The sequence below is a fragment of the Pholcus phalangioides genome, unplaced genomic scaffold, assembly GCF_987345545.1.
Source record: "Pholcus phalangioides strain wild (caught in Gottingen) unplaced genomic scaffold, Ppha-v1.0 ptg000004l_1, whole genome shotgun sequence".
NCBI classification, from domain to species: Eukaryota; Metazoa; Arthropoda; class Arachnida; order Araneae; family Pholcidae; genus Pholcus; species Pholcus phalangioides.
Window position 1 is genome coordinate 4,830,952 of NW_028301597.1, and position 18,268 is coordinate 4,849,219.

Genomic DNA, 18,268 nt, shown 5'->3' on the forward strand with positions numbered 1-18,268 from the left:
AAATTTATATCAGATATAATGGAGCACAATTTAAAATCACAATATATAAACAAAACTAATAAATAATTGTTATACCTATTTATAATCAAAAATTCACAATAGTTAAGATGCAAATAAGAATAGTAGTGTGGCATTACGTCAATAGAAAATGCACGTGTTGTCGAAACAAAGAAATTGAAAAAACGAAGTGTTTATGATCTGTTTTTATGAGATCGGAAACTTGTATATAATTCCTGCTTGTATATATGTTGCTGCTGCGATTGTCTATTTGTTTCATTTTATATCCGCTGTCGAAGTCCTTGTCTGTTTTAGTTAACCCTTGGCAAGCATTCAAATATCCGATGAAGAAAAATTGTATGGGGTTTTATTTTAGGGTCAAAATTTTTAGGGGTTAAGCAAATGAGGTACCCTGAATGACAAAAAAAGTTTGTCAATGTTTAAAAAATTGAAGATGCACTTCAGGAAATACTGCATTTATATGATTTATGTAGATTTGAATAGCATAAAAATGTCATTTATTGTTTGCCAACTTACTTTTCTATCACTGTTGAAGAATGCACAGCAATATGTCACCTCCACACATGGTATTTCCGTCCAAAATGCGTGGGTCAAGAATCGTTTTTGCTTGGTTTGTCAAGAAATAGGAGACATGTGTACCTTTGAGCCGCTTTGTTGGTAATTATAGAAACTTCATGAAAGCTCACAAATGGAAAGCGAATGTTTAGAAGTTTCTAAAAAAATCAATTCCGAAATGAGCTCAAAAAATGCCTTCACTTGAAAAAAACCATGTTACTTCAGAGCAACACGCCAAATCAAGGGTTAATATTGAGTACTATATAGTGTGTTGTTTTTCAAACTCTTAACTGAGGAATATGTTTCGGAAAAATGCATTGAAAATGGAAGTATTTTTCCCTGTTTAATTTCGTGCATTTTATCAATAAATAAACAAAAAAAAACGCAATTTACCTCAAAGATGAAAATAAAAAAAAACAACTTTTCTCGTCACAAAAAAAAAAAAAAACTGTATGAGGATCTCACGTGATAGAAGTGAAACTTCTAGGTTGTTTAAATCTGATTTGACATGCAAAGAAACTAGATTCACCTCCCCTCATCTTTTAACTGGTTGCAAGATATCGAAGCGTGAGAACACACACTCCTTCTCCACGTTGTGTGCATCGTCCAAGAGGATGTTCTACGTAAGGCGACTAGATAAGGAACTATAGCCACTTATTCTAGTGGCTATAGTTCTACGATTCCATTCCAGCGTTGTCACGGGAAGGGGGGGGGGAGGTAATAGACTGTGTCTTTGTCGGACACAAACCGCAAAATTTGTCAACCAACCGTTTTTAAGGGAAAAGAAAATTTACGTTATTTCCGTTTCACTTTTGTCATTGAAAGAAAGGAAAGGTTGCGTCATTTCCGTTTCTCCGTTTCACTTTTGTGACGTGGATCTGAAAGTTCACTACCCCGCCTAAAGAAGTTTTATTTCAAAAAACACATATAATAAAAAAAATTGTACTTGACAGTTTGGGCGACATATAGTAGGTAATAAATCTGCTTCGAAACATGTGAAAGATTACATGTAAAAGGAAACGTAAAATATTGCATGTAAAAGAAAACATGAAAAAAATGTACACGCAGGGAAAACGAATGAAGAAAAGAATGATAACGTGCGATGCAAACCGGTATGAAATGATCTCGATGGATGAATAATTATGCCATTAATTTTGACAACCGCACTTGCTGCAAAATATTAAGGGCCATGAAACGACATCAAAATACTTCACCTACGTGTTTTGTTTCTATCAATTTATAGATGTGTATTTGTTAGAAAATTTTCTTTTATACCGAACTATTATGCTTACAAAAACGTTACATATTATTGCATTTTTATGCGTGTTCCTTACTCAAAACGAGTTTACACCCATTTATCCCAACTTTCCTCCGATTTTTGAATTCGAATATCTCGGTGAGTATTGCAGTTGAAAAAGTGGATTTTTTTGGCATCAGGAGAGACAGGGCAGCAACTCTAATTACTGTACAACCCCTTGTATCATGAATGACATATCTGAGTACTACACGTTATTTGGATACTTTTTCTAACTGGAATATGCCTCTAGGATCAGCGATTCGCCAGCAATTTGCGATTCATGCTGTTACTTATGCACCCTGTACGCATGTATTTACATGTAATGACCTCAAAACGTTTAATTTTGTTCTGTTGTAGGTGCTGATGGCCACTGTACTTGCACTTCTGACTCACATGGGACTGCTGATGTGTCACCCAGCCACTTGGAGGAGTGGATATTCGCCGCCAACACCTGTCTTCCTCCCTGGACCACAATTCTGCCCCGACACAGGCAAAACGGTTTGTGCAGCTGTAGACTACTATCCAACGTACGTAAAAAACACACGGATTTATATTTTATCAATATTAGAGAACAATTTGTCAAGTTTATTTAAAGTTATTTGTTTTCGAAAATTAATTGATGGATTCTGACTACTTTCGAAGGCTGTATTTAAAAGTTTGAGGAGGGGGGGGGGCCCGGTGTATGTAGTACCAACCCTATTCTTTGAGAAAATATTGACACTGGATCCCCCCCCCCCTATATATACATAAAGCCGGGAAAAATATATTAAAAAAAACCTATTGCTTATACAGGGTCTTAAAAAGGACGTAAAATCGTGTATAAAATAAATGTATTGAAGCAATATCACTCCACAAATATATATAACTACCTTCTTTGTGATTCAAACTATATTAAGAAATAAAATTAGGAATGCAAACTTTGAGGTAAAAAAAAGAAATGCAAACAAAACATTTCAACTCTACAATGCGCGATTTTCATTTCGACGGGTTACAGAAGATCTACGTTTCTTTTTATTAATTGAGGAGTTGTACTGCCATCTATGAATGATTTTCAAGCACAAATGAAAAAAATGAAAATGATGAATGTGTGTCTCAAACATGAAGTTGCCAATTGGTACAGGAAAAGAAACATATTAAACTAGATGTTGCCAGTCGGCAACAGTATTCACTGTAGGGTTATAAGCATAGCATATCAGGCTCTTCGGGAAATTGAATTGAATAAACCGAGCACGACCAGATTCTGCCGCATTTCGACTTTAGCTCAGTGCCCCCATAGGACGTGGTCGAGCCGGGAAAGCAAATGGGGCAGGAAAAAGATTTAAAAAAAAATTAATGGCTACAAAAAATAGTAAAAAATAGCAGTACATATTTGCAACAATTAAAATGATAACCGCTGTACAGACAGGGTCCCCCCAAAAGGTACTCGGGGGACACGAACATATGCGTCACGAACAGTAGTACCGTTGAATATATATACGGGGTGATTATAAAAAAACTATCCCGACATATGGGCCCCTAACTATCATACCATTCACAGAAACTGAATGAAATTTTGGCATAAGGTATTTTGAGGTATGCGCTCAAGAATGATATGGAAAACAACAGTGTCACTCTAACAGTTACGGTTACAGTGAGAAAATTTCGAAAATATCAAATGCCAACAGCAAGTTTTTTGTATTGGAATGCGATCTCCATACTGAAAAACACTAAATAGCGTTGGAATGGCACCTGTAGCACGAAAATCCCCGGAGCTAGGCAAGTAAAAAGTAAAAAGGACGTGCACCAGAGCATTAATGTTCGTTTCATTCGTCACACCGTTTCTTCGATCCCAGCCTGATTAGTCCTCGCTCCACAAGGTCATGTGGAAAATTTGTGAAACACAATAAAATGCTTTATTTTATGCTGCTTCTCTGTCCTTATTGGTTGTCCTCACTTTTAGCCTACCTACCGCCGGCCGGTGATTTTCATGCTACAGTTGCCGTTCGAACGCTATTCAGGGTTTTTCACAATGGAGATCCCATTCCAATACAAAAAACTTGGTGTTGCCATTTGATATTTTCGAAATTTTCTCACTGTAACCGTAACTGTTAGAGTGACACTGTTGTTTTCCATATCGTTCTTGAGCGCATACATCAAAATACCTTATGCCAAAATTTCATTCAGTTCTGTGAATGGTATGATAGTTAGGGGCCCATATGTCGGGATAGTTTTTTTATAATCACCCTGTACATATGCGAACGCTAGAACACAAAAGAGAAAAATATGTTTGTTTGTACACAATCTAAAATAAACAATCTGTACAAAGTGGATTCCTCTGAGAGATACTCGGGGGGGGGGGGGGGGGGCGTATGAACATATGCATCATTACAGCATTAGTGCCGTTGAAAGCACTGTCTATGTGCAAAGATGGAACAAAAAAGAAAAATATTTTTGTGCACGATTCAAAATCATAACAAAGTTTACAGGGCTACAGAGAGAGGCGAAGAGTATAATTATAACAAAGGGGTGGTTGTGGACAGTGTGGACTTAACGGATGGGCTCGGGGGCCTCGAAAGGAGAGGGGGCCTCACAAAAATGAGAAGTGGTTGAAATTTTCGAGAATTTTTCAGGTAGAGCCTCAAAAACATCACTTGGCCCGGGGGCCCATGATGCTCTTAAGACGGCCCTGGTTGTGGGCTCTTGGCCTCTTTTGATGGGCTAGCCAGGCCGTTCAGGAAAGAAAACATCCACGCACTCGCTGTAATCAATCAGAAGTAGCGACCACAAAAGTGAAAAGTATTAATTAAATTTATTCATGCAGCCTAAATTGACGAGACTAATTTATAAGTTTATAACTTAATTCAGTAATAATTTTAGTTGAAGAAAATTTCATTTTGTTTGCTGAAAGTTGAGTTTATTTTATCTTATCCTTCTGGAGAAAATCCTCATTCCTATCTTATGCATGTTAAATTTAATTCATTTTACACGATTTAAAGCGGTGGACGTCTGTACTCTTTTCTTTAGGGATTCCGCCCCCTCCCCACATATATTGTTTACTTGCTATAACTCGTCTAAGGCCGAGATTACACTATAAAAGTTTGATAAAAGATCTTTTATCAAAACTTAAAAACAAGCCTATTGATGCATTTGCTCGAATTTAACTGATACGCTTAATGGTTAAATTTTTCACGTTTTGTAAATGAACTTTTATAGAACTTTTATGGAGTAATCCCAGCATAAAAGATATTTTATTTAGACCGCCAAAACTGGCATATTTATTTTCCCCTCGATTTTCTATCGGGGTTGCCACATACGGTTATTAAGTTGAAGATGCATAAGCGTTAAAAATAATTAATTTGCACCGTAAGCTATAAGATAGCCTTTTGACCGCGCAAGTAAGTGGTCAAACCCCGGGCCGGAAATAGGGGGGGGGGGGCAACTGCCCCTGGTAGAAGTTTTAGGCGGACACAAAGAACCCCCATAATAAAATTTCCGAATTTTAAAGTTGTAGGGGTGGCCCAAATCCTAGTTGCGGCCCTGGTCAAGGCCGACTTCAGCTCTTTTCTAAATTCCTCGATAAAAACCGTACTCCGTCAATAACACGTGTGGAAATTATCTCCTCGTGAATTGAACACGTTTCGTATTTCACGGTCGTTCCTCTATAATTAAAAAAAGTCGTGGGAGGGTTAAAGAGTACACAGTGCACTCTAAATGAGTGGCTCGACCCGAACAAAAGTAAACAAACGTTAGAGAGATGCATGCAGCCAATAACGGGCCGACAAAGGAAAAGTTTGTCTTTGCAATAGGATCAAGTAAAGAAAGACCGAAAACGAGTCGACATCCGATGCCTCGAGCTAAAAATCATCTCTTTCAATTTTTATACGCTATTTTTTTCGCCTCTATTTAATATATGTGAAAAAAAAGAAAAAGAAAAGAGCCCTCTACATGGAGCGAGAGGTCCTCGTTTTCTGACCGCATTTGTATGAAAACAATAGATTTAGAACGACGACAGTCTGTTTCTACGACCAACAGATGAACGCATGCAAGAATTAAAAAAGAAAAAAAAATGTCCTCTTTTCTTTTTTGCAATGAGGTCATGAGAGAATCTTGTTGAATATCGCGTTCGTCAATGAGATCGAGAGCGAATTGCGTAGGATGGTGAATATCGGTATCGAAACATTTCGCTCTCTTTTCCGGTTGGCTTCGACAATGTGCCGGGTGAAATAAAATAAAAAACGAAGGTACATATATACCGTTTCATGAACTTCATCTCATTCCGTTCACTTCACAAAGGTACGCTAAGCAATCCGAAAAATCAGCGGGTAGTTGGATACTGCGCACACATATATTCAGATAATTATTGATAACCATACATCACATACAGTAACAAAAAGTAAACAACTACCGGTCAGAGCCGATCGAATTCCTCCAGTGCCGACGAGCTTACATCAAATGTACCGTATATGCTTATTGTTTTTTGTACGAATCAACGTTTTTCTCCGCAAAAAACTGTAAGTCACTCCCCCCTTCCCCAATTTTGGAATGCGAAATTCTGATTTACCCGAATCTTCTCTTAACCGGTGGACTTTCGGTCGTAGTAAGATTGGTTAAAACATCATTTTGATCATTTTTGTCGCACGGCGGTCATTTTCTGCCTACGAGGGCTAATGAGACCGGGACCTACAATTTATTTCCGATTCCGAACGGCAGCCTTTACTTATACTCACCAAGATTTTGGTACGCTGACCCCTCCCTGCGGAAGCAATCTGCTTCTGTGGTCAGTAAGTGTTTTGGTTAAGGGAAAATTCACCGGACCATGCATATAGAGACATGTTTGTTACGTGTAATGATTATGCGAATACATATCGCATGCAGAGGCGTCAGAAGTGCTCTAGATCTGTGGGGCTTGTCTTTAGTTCTATGTACAGTAGACATAGCAACCAAATCCTCGATAGTAGAGTCTCGATAACCCGAGTCTCGTAAGTTCGAGGTTCCAGATAATTGGAGGAGCTGGAATTTTTCCAATACTTTCTCTCAAGCCTCTCTTTCTGTTTTTCGCCAAGAACGCACTTTATTTCATTTTGTTTAGATTCTTCCAACGAATGCGAGTAGTTTTAGTTTTAAGGGTCTCGATCCCACCCTAGAATTTCTCACAGCTCGCTCTGTAGAAAATTTACAGTGTCAAAATAATAATACAGTGAAACTTCGCTTAACGAGCGGTTCGGTTACCGAGCAATTCGCATAACGAGCAAAAATTTTGAACAAATTTTGATTCGATTTGATTTGATTCGATTTGATTCAATTTGATTTGATTCTGATTTGATTTGAGCGATGCTTTGCATTATGAGCAAAAATTTTGAACTTTATTTATTTTCCCGTTGTCGCAACTGAGCTGATGGTTTTTCGCTTTCGTCCACACGCGCGCTGTGAAATTGTAGGTAATATTCTCCCCTACAGTCTCCGGTCAGCATGCCTAACTCGAAAAAATGAACTCCAGTACAAATGTCACTGCTTACGATATGAAACTAGATGTATCATCGTAACCATGCGTATGTGCACTTAAAACATTTTTTTAATTGTGCTTGGAGAAAACTGTGGGCTGATTGCATTATTGAACGTTATTTTCAGGGGTTAGCGCAAGAATAATGAAAGATTGTGTCCTTGGAGAAGATCATGGGACTGGAGGTTCATGAGCCCCTCATTCAAGAAATAGTGGAAGAACATGGTCACATCCACAGGCGAACTGATGAGTTAGCGAGAGTTAGTCTCCATTGCGCGAGTTAGAAAGAGCTTATGCACGGGATCTCGTCCGAGGAAGATGAAGAGAGAAATGAGGAGTCCCTCACTTCATATGAGATTAAGAGATGTGTTGAACGTGGTGCAAATTTTGTAGAAGGGAACCCCCCCCCCCCCCCAAATAAAGCTGTAGCAGTGCGAGCAATAAATCTGTCTAACGGTAGTGCGATTTCCCATTTCCGAAATAACCAAAAATAAACAGGCAAAAGCAAGAGTCGTAGATAGGGTTGTTTTTTAGAGTCACACAAAAAGAATACAGAAGAAGCGAGTCCTTGAGTCACCCTAAACGATAGTCTTCTCTGGTCGTCAATTAATCCAGAGTCAATTAATTTGCAAACATTATCGTTATTGTATGTTTATTTATGGCATTATTATGTTTATTTATGGCATTATTATGTTTATTTATGGCATTATTATGTTTATTTCATTATATTATTTTGCATTATTGAATGAATGACGTTTTTATTAGTATTTTCATGTAAATGAATAATTGCGGAATGAATTATCCAAGTTTCCATTATTTCCTATGAAGAAGTTTGATTCGAATAATGAGCAATTCGGATAATGAGCAGCACATTGGCGGAACGGATTAAGCTCAATAACCGAAGTTCCACTATAATAATAACATTTGTATCGGCCTCCGGGGATATGAAAGTTCATGTTAGCCTCCCTTATAAAAAAAGCCATTGGACTTAACAGACATAATTTCACTGAACTAAGCTGTTGAATTGAGGGAGAGTATAAAAAATAAGTACGAGTAAGAGTAAGAATGCATAGATTTGAGAGCCGCCCCCCCCCCTCCCGAAAAGACGAAACCGATTTATATTGTTTTTCGGATAATCCGAGGTGATCTCGTTCCCGTTCACCTCGGATTATCGAGATTAGTAGTTTTTGACTCTAATACAAATACAAATACAAATACAACGCCACAACAGGCAAATTGCCCAACGAGGTGGCTGACTTAAGAACATCATGGATCCCCGAGCCCCTACCTACTACTGCTACACCACACATGCATCCCCCCCCCCCCGCGGAACCCCCCAACGAATCGGTAAATGCGGGAATGTGCGTGTACGTGTAGTGCAACCTGACGTATAGTTTGTTTCTGTGTAATGCTTGTTATGTGTAGAGACTAGTAGTTTTTGACTCTAGTAGAGACTAGTAGATTTTGATTTCTAAATGAAATCTTGGAGTTTCTCGGACCTATGGTACAAATAATTGTTATCAAAGGCGTACGGTGGGAGAAGGGCATAAGGGGCCCGTGTTCTCCCCCCCCCCCCCAAGCCGACCAAAAATTAGATTTTTTTAAAATATTTCTGTGAAAAAATTGAAATATCGAAATAAAATACCCTTTAATGTTTTTAATAAATGCTTTTTTGAAGGGTGGTAACTTCAAGTTTCTCGGCAAGAAAATTTTTGTGCCCCCGCCAAAGGTCGATCCTGCGTACTCCCCGGACTGTGGATGTTCGAGCACCCACAGCACTCTTGGCTCCGATGCCACTGATCCCGTATGATAAATGTAGATTATGATAAAATTCATTTTGGATGCCTTCAAGAGAAAGTTGTCAACAAAAATCAATATCTGTCTTTTCCAACATTGCTCTGTTAATAGAATCTCTAATGATCTTGCATCAGAGTATCTCTAATATTTGCAATATTAAACCTTTTTTTATCCGAATTTTTTGTTTCTCCATTGATTTTTTTAATTTGCACCACGATTATATAATGTAGGATCTGATTTGATAAATGGCTATTTATTATTTTCAGGGAAAGGATATACAATCTCCTGACCAGCACGAGATCTCAAGTATTCAACATAACGTCGCTGTTCGTAGACGAGAGAAAAGGCGACGCCGAACCGAACTTATCTCAGGTCATTGTTCATCCGCCGTATTACCAAAACCGTGACACCTATTACACGATGCATCCAACACCCGGCGGTCGGTTTTCTCCGGCAGGCCACGACGGCGGCGATTCAGGTGGAAATCGCTCAGGGTGGGGCGCCGGTCAGAACGGCAACTCGAGGCCAGCAACAATGGGAGTTTCGACGCCGAACCGATGGCACCAGATAAATCCCGCGAAGTCCGAACATTTACCTCCCGATGGTTCCGGGCCTTGGCGAGGTCCTTCGACAGACCATCCTTCGTCCGATGGTTACGTCATTCCAAAACGACCAGATGTTGTAGGAAATACCCAAAGCTGGGTGAATAACGACCGATCAACGGGTGGTCTCAAACCCGGGACTAAAAATAGCGTGAAAAACGGGGTTAGTGCGGAAGTCGGACGTTCGTTCGTTCAGCAGCAACAAGTTTCCGACGAAGATTTGGATTTGTTTTGGCAACCAAAAAGTTACGACGGACAAACCGCTCGGGACACAAACCACCAACACAGACGCCCAGATACCAAGGACCGTATTTTACAAAGGCAACAGCAATTTACTTCGCCTTCTCCTCGGCAATGGACAGACCCCAACAATTATGGACCTTCATCTCCTGTGACGGAACAAGGTAGAGACACGATCAAGAGGGGGAGGTAAGTGAATATTTTGCGAACTGACGTCATAAGCCTAATGATTGCTAACGCGTGACCTTAGCATAGCCCCACATCCTAGAGCAGGACCCCTATGTTAGGACCTTCGACGGGCCCTCTGTCCAGACTTTTCACAGGCCCATCTATGGTAAATTCATGGCGTACAAAAACAAAAAATGACGAGGATCGTCTTGGGACCCAGGTCCGAGTCCCGTCGGTCTCACCGTTGTGGAAGCCATAGACCTCTGTTGGTGTAAGTTAAGTCACTGAATCTCACATACTCGTATATTATGAGGCTCTTCGGACGAAACACCATTGTTCATGTTATTCCATCCGTTCCGAAGTTTCGTTTCTTGGAAAAAATATGTATATATAGGCACTCGATTGCGAAAAAAATAGAGGGTCGAAACCCTGCAACACTCAGTGTGGAAATATGTGCGGGAAGATAATATTATGTTAGTGACAAACTTCGTCACTACCCATTTTGCGGTGCTTGTTCACCGCGCATGCGAAAAGATTTCCTTTCTAAGGACGTTCTGTTTTCTAAAAACAAGCTCTTGAAGCGTTCAGCAATTATCCAATTGGATAGGTGGTCTCAAGAGAAACTGACTGGTTGGTCACCGGGATGTGTGAATCCATCTACGTCACATATACAGAAAACTGGATATTATGTGAAGATGCTGAGTTGTTGGAAAGAAAAATTCGTTTGCTTCTACCGGGCTACCCGAGCCTTCGCATAGCGGACGATTGCTCTAACCCCTAAGCTACAAAGAATACAGGAAAATCCTTTCTTGGAGCATATGTATGCTGAATGACAATAGATGTCTGGCGACCAGCTAATAGCCCGTAGACGACAAAGGCCACCAAATGGCTACATATATATAACGTGATGTCGCACTCCACTTGTTTATGCAAGTGACTAGCATAAACAAGTGGAGAGCGACGTCATGCCATATATAAAGTGGCAGATGCCTGAATTTTCGTCTTCATATAAGTACCGTATTGAAGGTCTGCTGCTCTTTGCGGAGAGACTTTTTCAAATGGCAGACTGGCTAGCAGTAGTATCTCCAACTTGGAAAACCAAGTTCAGCGGACCACTTTTTCGGCCGCGGAGGGGAGGGGAGGGGGGATCCTCAACGAGAGTCCATCACTATGCCCACGCGACCGTATAACGGTAATGTTGAGACTGAATGATTTAAGGAATGTGCAGGAGGATTGCGTATCCCTAGGCTGACCATATTTCCTCGAGAGAAATACGGGACATTGAGATTCCAAATACGGGAAAATACGGGACATCGCCAATTATCGCCAAAAATGACGCCAAAACCGAGCAAAGTTGCCAAATATTGTTAAAATTACGGTAAAAATCACAATGGCGGGAAATGAAACGTTACTGCAAATTGCAGTGGATTAAAATGAATTTCACGAAAAAAACGTTCACCAAGACAAATGTGGGAGATAAATATTCTCATTTATAGTTGTAATTATCATAATATAGTTTATTAGTTGAAAAATAATTTCAATCTTTGACTTCAATAAAGAATAAAAATTCAAGTAAGCGTCGTGTAAAATACGGGAAAAACCGGGACACTTTTGCGAAAAAGTCGGGACGACCAAAAATACAGAAAATACCGGGACTGTCCCGGGTAATACGGGACGTATGGTCACCCTACGTATCCCTATAAATATGCAAGAAATTTGCTGATCCCTAACAAAAAACATGGATGGCATGAAAATCCCTTGAAATAAACGAGATGTTTGCTCTCGTTTAGAAATATGTTGGGGCTCTCGCTTACCCTTAGTCATGCGTACCTTTCGTGTGTATATATATATATATATTATGAAATGAAACTAATTTTTTTTTTCAGTTCATAACTTCGCTCGTTTCTTCCACCGTTGGTGATTATTTGTCACGTACCCTGACCACAGGTTGAGAATCACTGCTGCATATACTCACAAGTACAGCAGGATTGTATCCTGGTTGATCTTTCGTCTACCTTTGCCTGTTTATTTCCTTTTATTTGCGAAAGCAGACTTTGCTCCTCCCCTGCCATTAAATTGGGAATATATTTTGACTGTTCCCCTTCAAACTGATATCTTTTATTTCTTTGTGAAGGCGTAATAACATGGACGTGGAAGGAGCATGTGCAGTGAGGTCAACGTTCATTCCACCTAGAGCGGCGCTAAATGATCAGTCTGAGTGGAAATTCATCATCAACGTACCGGAGAGAGACCAGAGGTTCAGCCAAGTCGTCAGGGTCGATCTGTGCTTGTGAGTATCAAAAAATCAACACCTATCTCTAAGATTGAACTACTACTACTTAACTGAACATACACATTCCTCTACGGAAGTTCTAACGAATCGGCACATGCCAGAATATGTGTTCTGAATATATGCTTGGCCCTAACGTATTTATGTTGTCGAGTTGCGCTTGTTTCGTGTTATTGCTGCCATCGGGCTTCCATTTTCTGAAGTAAAGATGGAAATGCTGGAATTTAACTGCACACGCACAAAATCTTCCAAATTGTCATGCTAATAACGTCTGTAACTACTACTGACATGGCCCCCACATGCTAGTGCCGGTCCCCCAGGCCAAGATTTTTCACGGACCCCCACCCCCGAAAAATTTTGCTCATCCCCCAAGATTAAGGTTTATTTTTGCAGTATTAAAAAAAACGAAACCACTTTCGAGAAGATGAAAATATTGAGTGAATGCTCCCCCCCCCCCATCATGAGAAAATCCTACGTATGCTACAGAGTTAGTATATACAGTAAAACCTCGCTTCAACGACACTCGATGATTAAATGCCTCTACAATGATATTTTTTAAATCTTGTTTGTGGAATTGCCTAGTATAATGTTAAACTATCGATATCCCTTACTATAATAAATCCCCTCTATAACAATATTGTTTTGTAGAAATTTGAAGCCGGTATATATATATATATATACTAGCTATAATACCCGGCGTTGCCCGGGTTTTCTTCAATGAGGCTTTTTTGGATCACGTGATATCTCCCTCTTTCTTTGAGGGACATGCAGACCGTGTCTAAGTTAATTAATATGACGACTTCTTGCGCGACTCGTGAAATAAAGAAATCTAGATTTAAAGAAACATAGAAATGAATACTTTTTCCCTTTTTCTAGAGGCGAGCTAAGTATTTCGATTCCATTTCCCCCCCCCCCCTCCTGAACTTCAAGTTATCTATTTCTGCCTGTTTCTGCTTCCAAAAATGCTTAGTTAAAGTTGTGGAATTTCTTCAATGTACTTTACGGGCCCATAATTAATTTTAAAAACAACCTAAACTATATCCATTTATGCAGTTGAATATTAAAAGACAATACGGAGACATTTATTTTCATGCTTGAGAAGATATAAATAAAAAGTTGAAATCAATGTTATTGCATGGATATCCAACTCAAAAGTAGGTCCGGATAATTACTTCATATTTAATCTCCTGGGCTTCGTATATCTCTAAGTCAAATCAATATTTCAAAAATCGAGTATTGAATACAATTTTTAGAATTATTGATGTAACAGAAAACCCCACCAAATTTCCGCATTTCTACATTAAAATCGGCAATTTTAGCACTGATTTCTATGAGGATCACCCTTTTCCTGACCCTCAAAGCGATGTTGATTATGATTACGTCGTCATTCAAAAAACCTCATTACTGGGAGTATTCAAAATGTGGCAAACCATTATAAAGGCATAAATATTATACATATATTGACAGCGTTGAAGAAATGACAAACCATTGTAAAGGCATATACACGTCTGAAACGCATTGCTAGGGAACCACGGTAACCAAAGTAAACGTTCGGAAAGTGATTGTTGAGGCCCAAAAACCATTGTTGCCGGACAGTTTTTTTGCCCATTTGGGGCATTTGCCCCGCTCTGACGAAATTTTAAAGTAGCCTATCGTTTAACTCGGGTCCCATTTGGTATATATGCAAAATTTGACGACGATCGATCTAAAATTGTAGATTTGTATAGAGAACATACATACATACACACACAGACAGAAAATCAATTTTATATACATAGATAGACTAGCTGATACCCGGCGACGTTGTCCACCCCGTAAAAGATTAATATAATGTATAGCTTATTAATTATTTCTTAATCAAAAAAATTTCTGCATCAAGAAAAAATATTACTTTTATTTTTAAATATCTTAATTACAAACTTGAGGCAATCGCTTGTGGATAGACAATATTTTTTGTTTTTCCATGTGGTGTGTAGATGTACAAATTTTTGAGATTACCAACACGTGAACAGGCAACGGAAAGGTGTCCGTGTGAAAAACAGGGCTCAAGCAGGTTGATACCTGCCACTGCTAACGACTGGCCTTGCGCTTTGTTGATTGTCATTTCAAAAGCTTACGGCTCACCAACACAGTTTCAACTGCAATCGCAGGTGAAAGGATTGAAGATCGAAACGGATTGGTTAAATTAAGGATTTTAACCAATCCGTGTCGATCCTTGATTGTTTAACCTGCGATTGCAGTTGAAACTGTGTTGGTGAATACGGCCGTAAACGAATCGGGAACTGTAATCGCTTGAAAGTGAATGACATTTCTTCAGTGATAATTGGGATTTACGTGGAATGAAGACGTCTTCTCCTTTGGCACATCCAATTAGAATCGTTGCTTCGATGATGTAATTGTGCAATTTCTTCACACAGAGTCTCGGTGTCTCCAAATTTCTTAAAATCATTTTAGGTGCTCCGACTTTGAGGGTCAAATTGTGTGGTGGCACACCCGGAATATCCAAAGAGTTCAGAAATTCTGCAGGATACAGAACTGTCTGCGCTGTGTCTGTGACAGTGTCAACCGATTTGTAAGATGTGGAGTCTCCCGGAATAATTTTTATGATTTTTTCGTTGATCTTGTTCATTTTCCGATGCCAGAATCGCTCTCTCACAAAGCTACTCATGGTTTTGGTGATTTTGTTGAATGTTTGGGAAGACTTTGTCTGCGGGTTCTTGAACTGAGTTTAACAATTGGCAAAATCCATTCGGAACGTAATGAGTCCAGTGCTTGGGTCTACGGGAATTCTTCCACTGCCAAGTTTGATTAACTGATGTGAAAATGATCGCAGTGCTGAGTCATTTTTCAGTTGAGCTCGCATGTGGGTGGATAATGATAATTTTTTAGCTTCGTGCCAGAGTGTTGATGATTTGAGGCAAGCATTGAGTTTATCAGCTGGCGTTGAAAATTTTTATTCCCAGTTTTGTCGTCGTAATTGTTGTTCTCTGTTGTTAGCGACGTCATACGTCCAGCTTGTGCAGCGAATATTATTCAAACGCCTTTTAAGCATTTTTAAATTGAAACTATACCTCTACGATGGGCGGTTGATGAGATAAAGGCCGCATTAGCACTTACAGGACACCCTGTATATAGGCTAGCAGAAATACCCAGCGCTTCCCGGGTTTTTTTTAATTACTGGGAGGATTGGAATGGTGACAAACCGTTGTAAAGGCACATATACACGTCTGAAACGCATTGTTGGAAACCACGGTAACCAAAGTAAACGTTCCGAAAGTAATTGTTGAGGCCCCAAAACCATTGTTGCCCGACAGTTTTTTTGCCCATTTCGGGCATTTGCCCAGCTCTGACGAACTTTTAAAGTAGTGTCAAATTTATCCCTAGTTTCTCTCATATAAGATATCCACCGAATCTCTATAGTTTCTTTGATCATCAAGCAAGTATACTTACTCATAATAGGGATTAATGTCTCCCAGGTTTTTCCTCAATCCCGGGAAAGCGGGAATTTCCCGTGATTCGGTTGCCGCAAACAGTAGCCATTGAAGTAAATTGAAGGACAAGGAGAGTGAATAAAAATTAGATTTTTTTATTTTATGACACACTGTATTCTCACTGTTAAAACTGGTAAAGGGTAATTTTTGAACTCCTTTAGCACTTTGAACCCCTCTTATTAGCACTTACAGGACACCCTGTATAGATTATGTCTGGAGTTATTCACCCGGAAACTATCTCATCACTTGTAGAGTTGCGCATTCTTCATTTCGTTTCCCTCTGCTTGGTGAAAACCCATCCTCCAAAACACAAACGCTCATTTCTAACACAATTTTATTTGAAGTTTTTTTTGTTAAGTTAGTTGAAGAGAGCCATCACACAGCACACATTACATATCTACTATTTGATTTTTCACAGGAATGAAGGCGAGCCCTGTTCGTCTAAACTTTCACTTCCATTTGGATTCATAAGTCGATGCAGACAGAAGTATATCAAGAAGAAATTGCTTTCCCTGAATGCTGATGGACAAGGTACAGCCGAAGACAATTTTTTCATCCCCTCCTGTTGCGTGTGTGAATTGGTACGCACTGAAAACAACATGTGAAATGGCACAATGGACATCCACAACAGGACTGTGTACATATGAGAAAAGTGTAACTTCCCCATGGATCCACAGAACTCAAATGCAAAAAAAAGACACGTTTTTGTTTAATTGTAAATATTCTTAAACACTTCCACCAAAATTCTATTTCGTGTTATTATTACAATGTCAAAATGAGGCAAAATCAATGGAATAGGCAGAGTATTAGTCGTCCATCTAAGAATCCGGCATGAAGAAAGAACGAAAAGATTCTTACAAATTGATATTGTAGAACCCAGATAACTAAACCTGCATTGCTCGGTTAATATAAAAAATAGTTTCCATGAAGTGAGCGCATGGTTCTGCGATGGCTCAGCTCGAACGTGATTTAATTTGGGGGCGTCTGAATACAAGATGAAATTTCTCATGAAGATTGAATTAAACTTTAGGCTTAACTCATTCCTCTAACATAAACTATAACTATAGTACCATCATTTCTCATTGGTGGGGGGGGGGGGGGGAGAGAATATGAAAGATATGCATAGAATTGGGAAATTTCTGTTGCAAGGGAAGAACTACGACTCACTCGAGGCAATTTGTGTCAGGCAGATAAACATAATATCCCTTATCATTAGAACAAGTATTGCATAATTAGAATCAAATTGACTAGATGCGAAATCAAGCAATAGGCCAATGAACAGAAGGAGAAAGTTTTCTTGAGATGAAGAACTTCAATGTCAAGAAAGAACCGATTCCACACACTCTCTCACCAACATAAATATTTCTCTACCCCCTCCTGTGTGACATGGTAACACCTTTACTGTTCCGAACATACGATTATATTATTATATAATACATTTTTTTTCAATATGAGAAGGAAAGAACAAAATGCACCACTGCAAATTCAAAAATTATTTAATGAATAAATATGACATTTTAAAACTCAGCGACAATCAAACGACGTAACAGGTACAATACAGTACAGTACAGGTGAAGAAAAGGCATCTTTGTAACCATGTGATGGTTGAATGATAACCAAATGGCTGCACAACCCGTTATCTCATTTTTTTGTAATCATACTACAGACTATACTTCCCCCCCCGACCCCATCTCTTTCTGAAATTGTGTATAGTACAGCTTCCATTTTATAACAAGGCTTATGGTCTAAAACTATTCCACAGTCAAAAAAAGTATGATGCCATTATGATGATGATTATGGTACAATGGGAGGTATCTAATTTTAAGAAAAAGGTGGGGGGGGGGGAAGAGAAGAGTTACATGTAGGAAAAAAAATTATTCATCGACATAATTAAACTAGTTGTAAAACACCTGCTGCCAAATTAAAAAATAATAATAATATTGATAATAAGCTAAAATAAAGAGTATAAATATTTTACAATAATTTTTTTTATACATGTTGAGGTTGATAAAATACATTCCATAAAAGAGAAAGCTGTATAAATACAGCTGCTATTGTTCCACTAATTTTTTGGTTTTCTTTTGATGTTGGTAAAAAATATTTGCTGCATGGACAATGCAATATTGGAAGCTAACACTTTGAATTAGATCCAGAGATCTCTGGAGAAAAAAAAAATGGACTTGAAACAGGTTGAAATATTTGTTAAGTTGTCATTTATCAGCATATTAGGCTATGACTCACATTGATTATGATAAAAAAGAAAGAAACAGAACAGAAATTACATTTTCAATGTCATTGTCTTTTGATGATGTCCCTTCAGCTTGTGTCATG

At 38.9% G+C, this 18,268-nt stretch overlaps 1 protein-coding gene across 3 annotated transcripts in view; it reads left to right on the forward strand.

The window, feature by feature from the left end:
- Positions 1-16,861, forward strand: part of LOC149086479 (uncharacterized) — a 34,027-nt gene extending 17,166 nt beyond the window's left edge. For 2 of the 3 annotated variants that reach the window (XM_089255860.1, XM_089255841.1), the window contains exons 2-5: positions 2,228-2,397; positions 9,413-10,177; positions 12,291-12,446; positions 16,356-16,672. In XM_089255860.1, the coding sequence (XP_089111986.1) occupies positions 2,234-2,397; positions 9,413-10,177; positions 12,291-12,446; positions 16,356-16,542 (1,272 nt within the window). In that variant the 5' untranslated portion in view covers positions 2,228-2,233 and the 3' untranslated portion in view covers positions 16,543-16,672. Of the gene's footprint in view, positions 1-2,227; positions 2,398-9,412; positions 10,178-12,290; positions 12,447-16,355 lie in introns of all 3 variants that reach the window. The other variant, XM_089255850.1, reaches the window with a different exon arrangement.
- Positions 16,862-18,268: the final 1,407 nt, after the last annotated feature.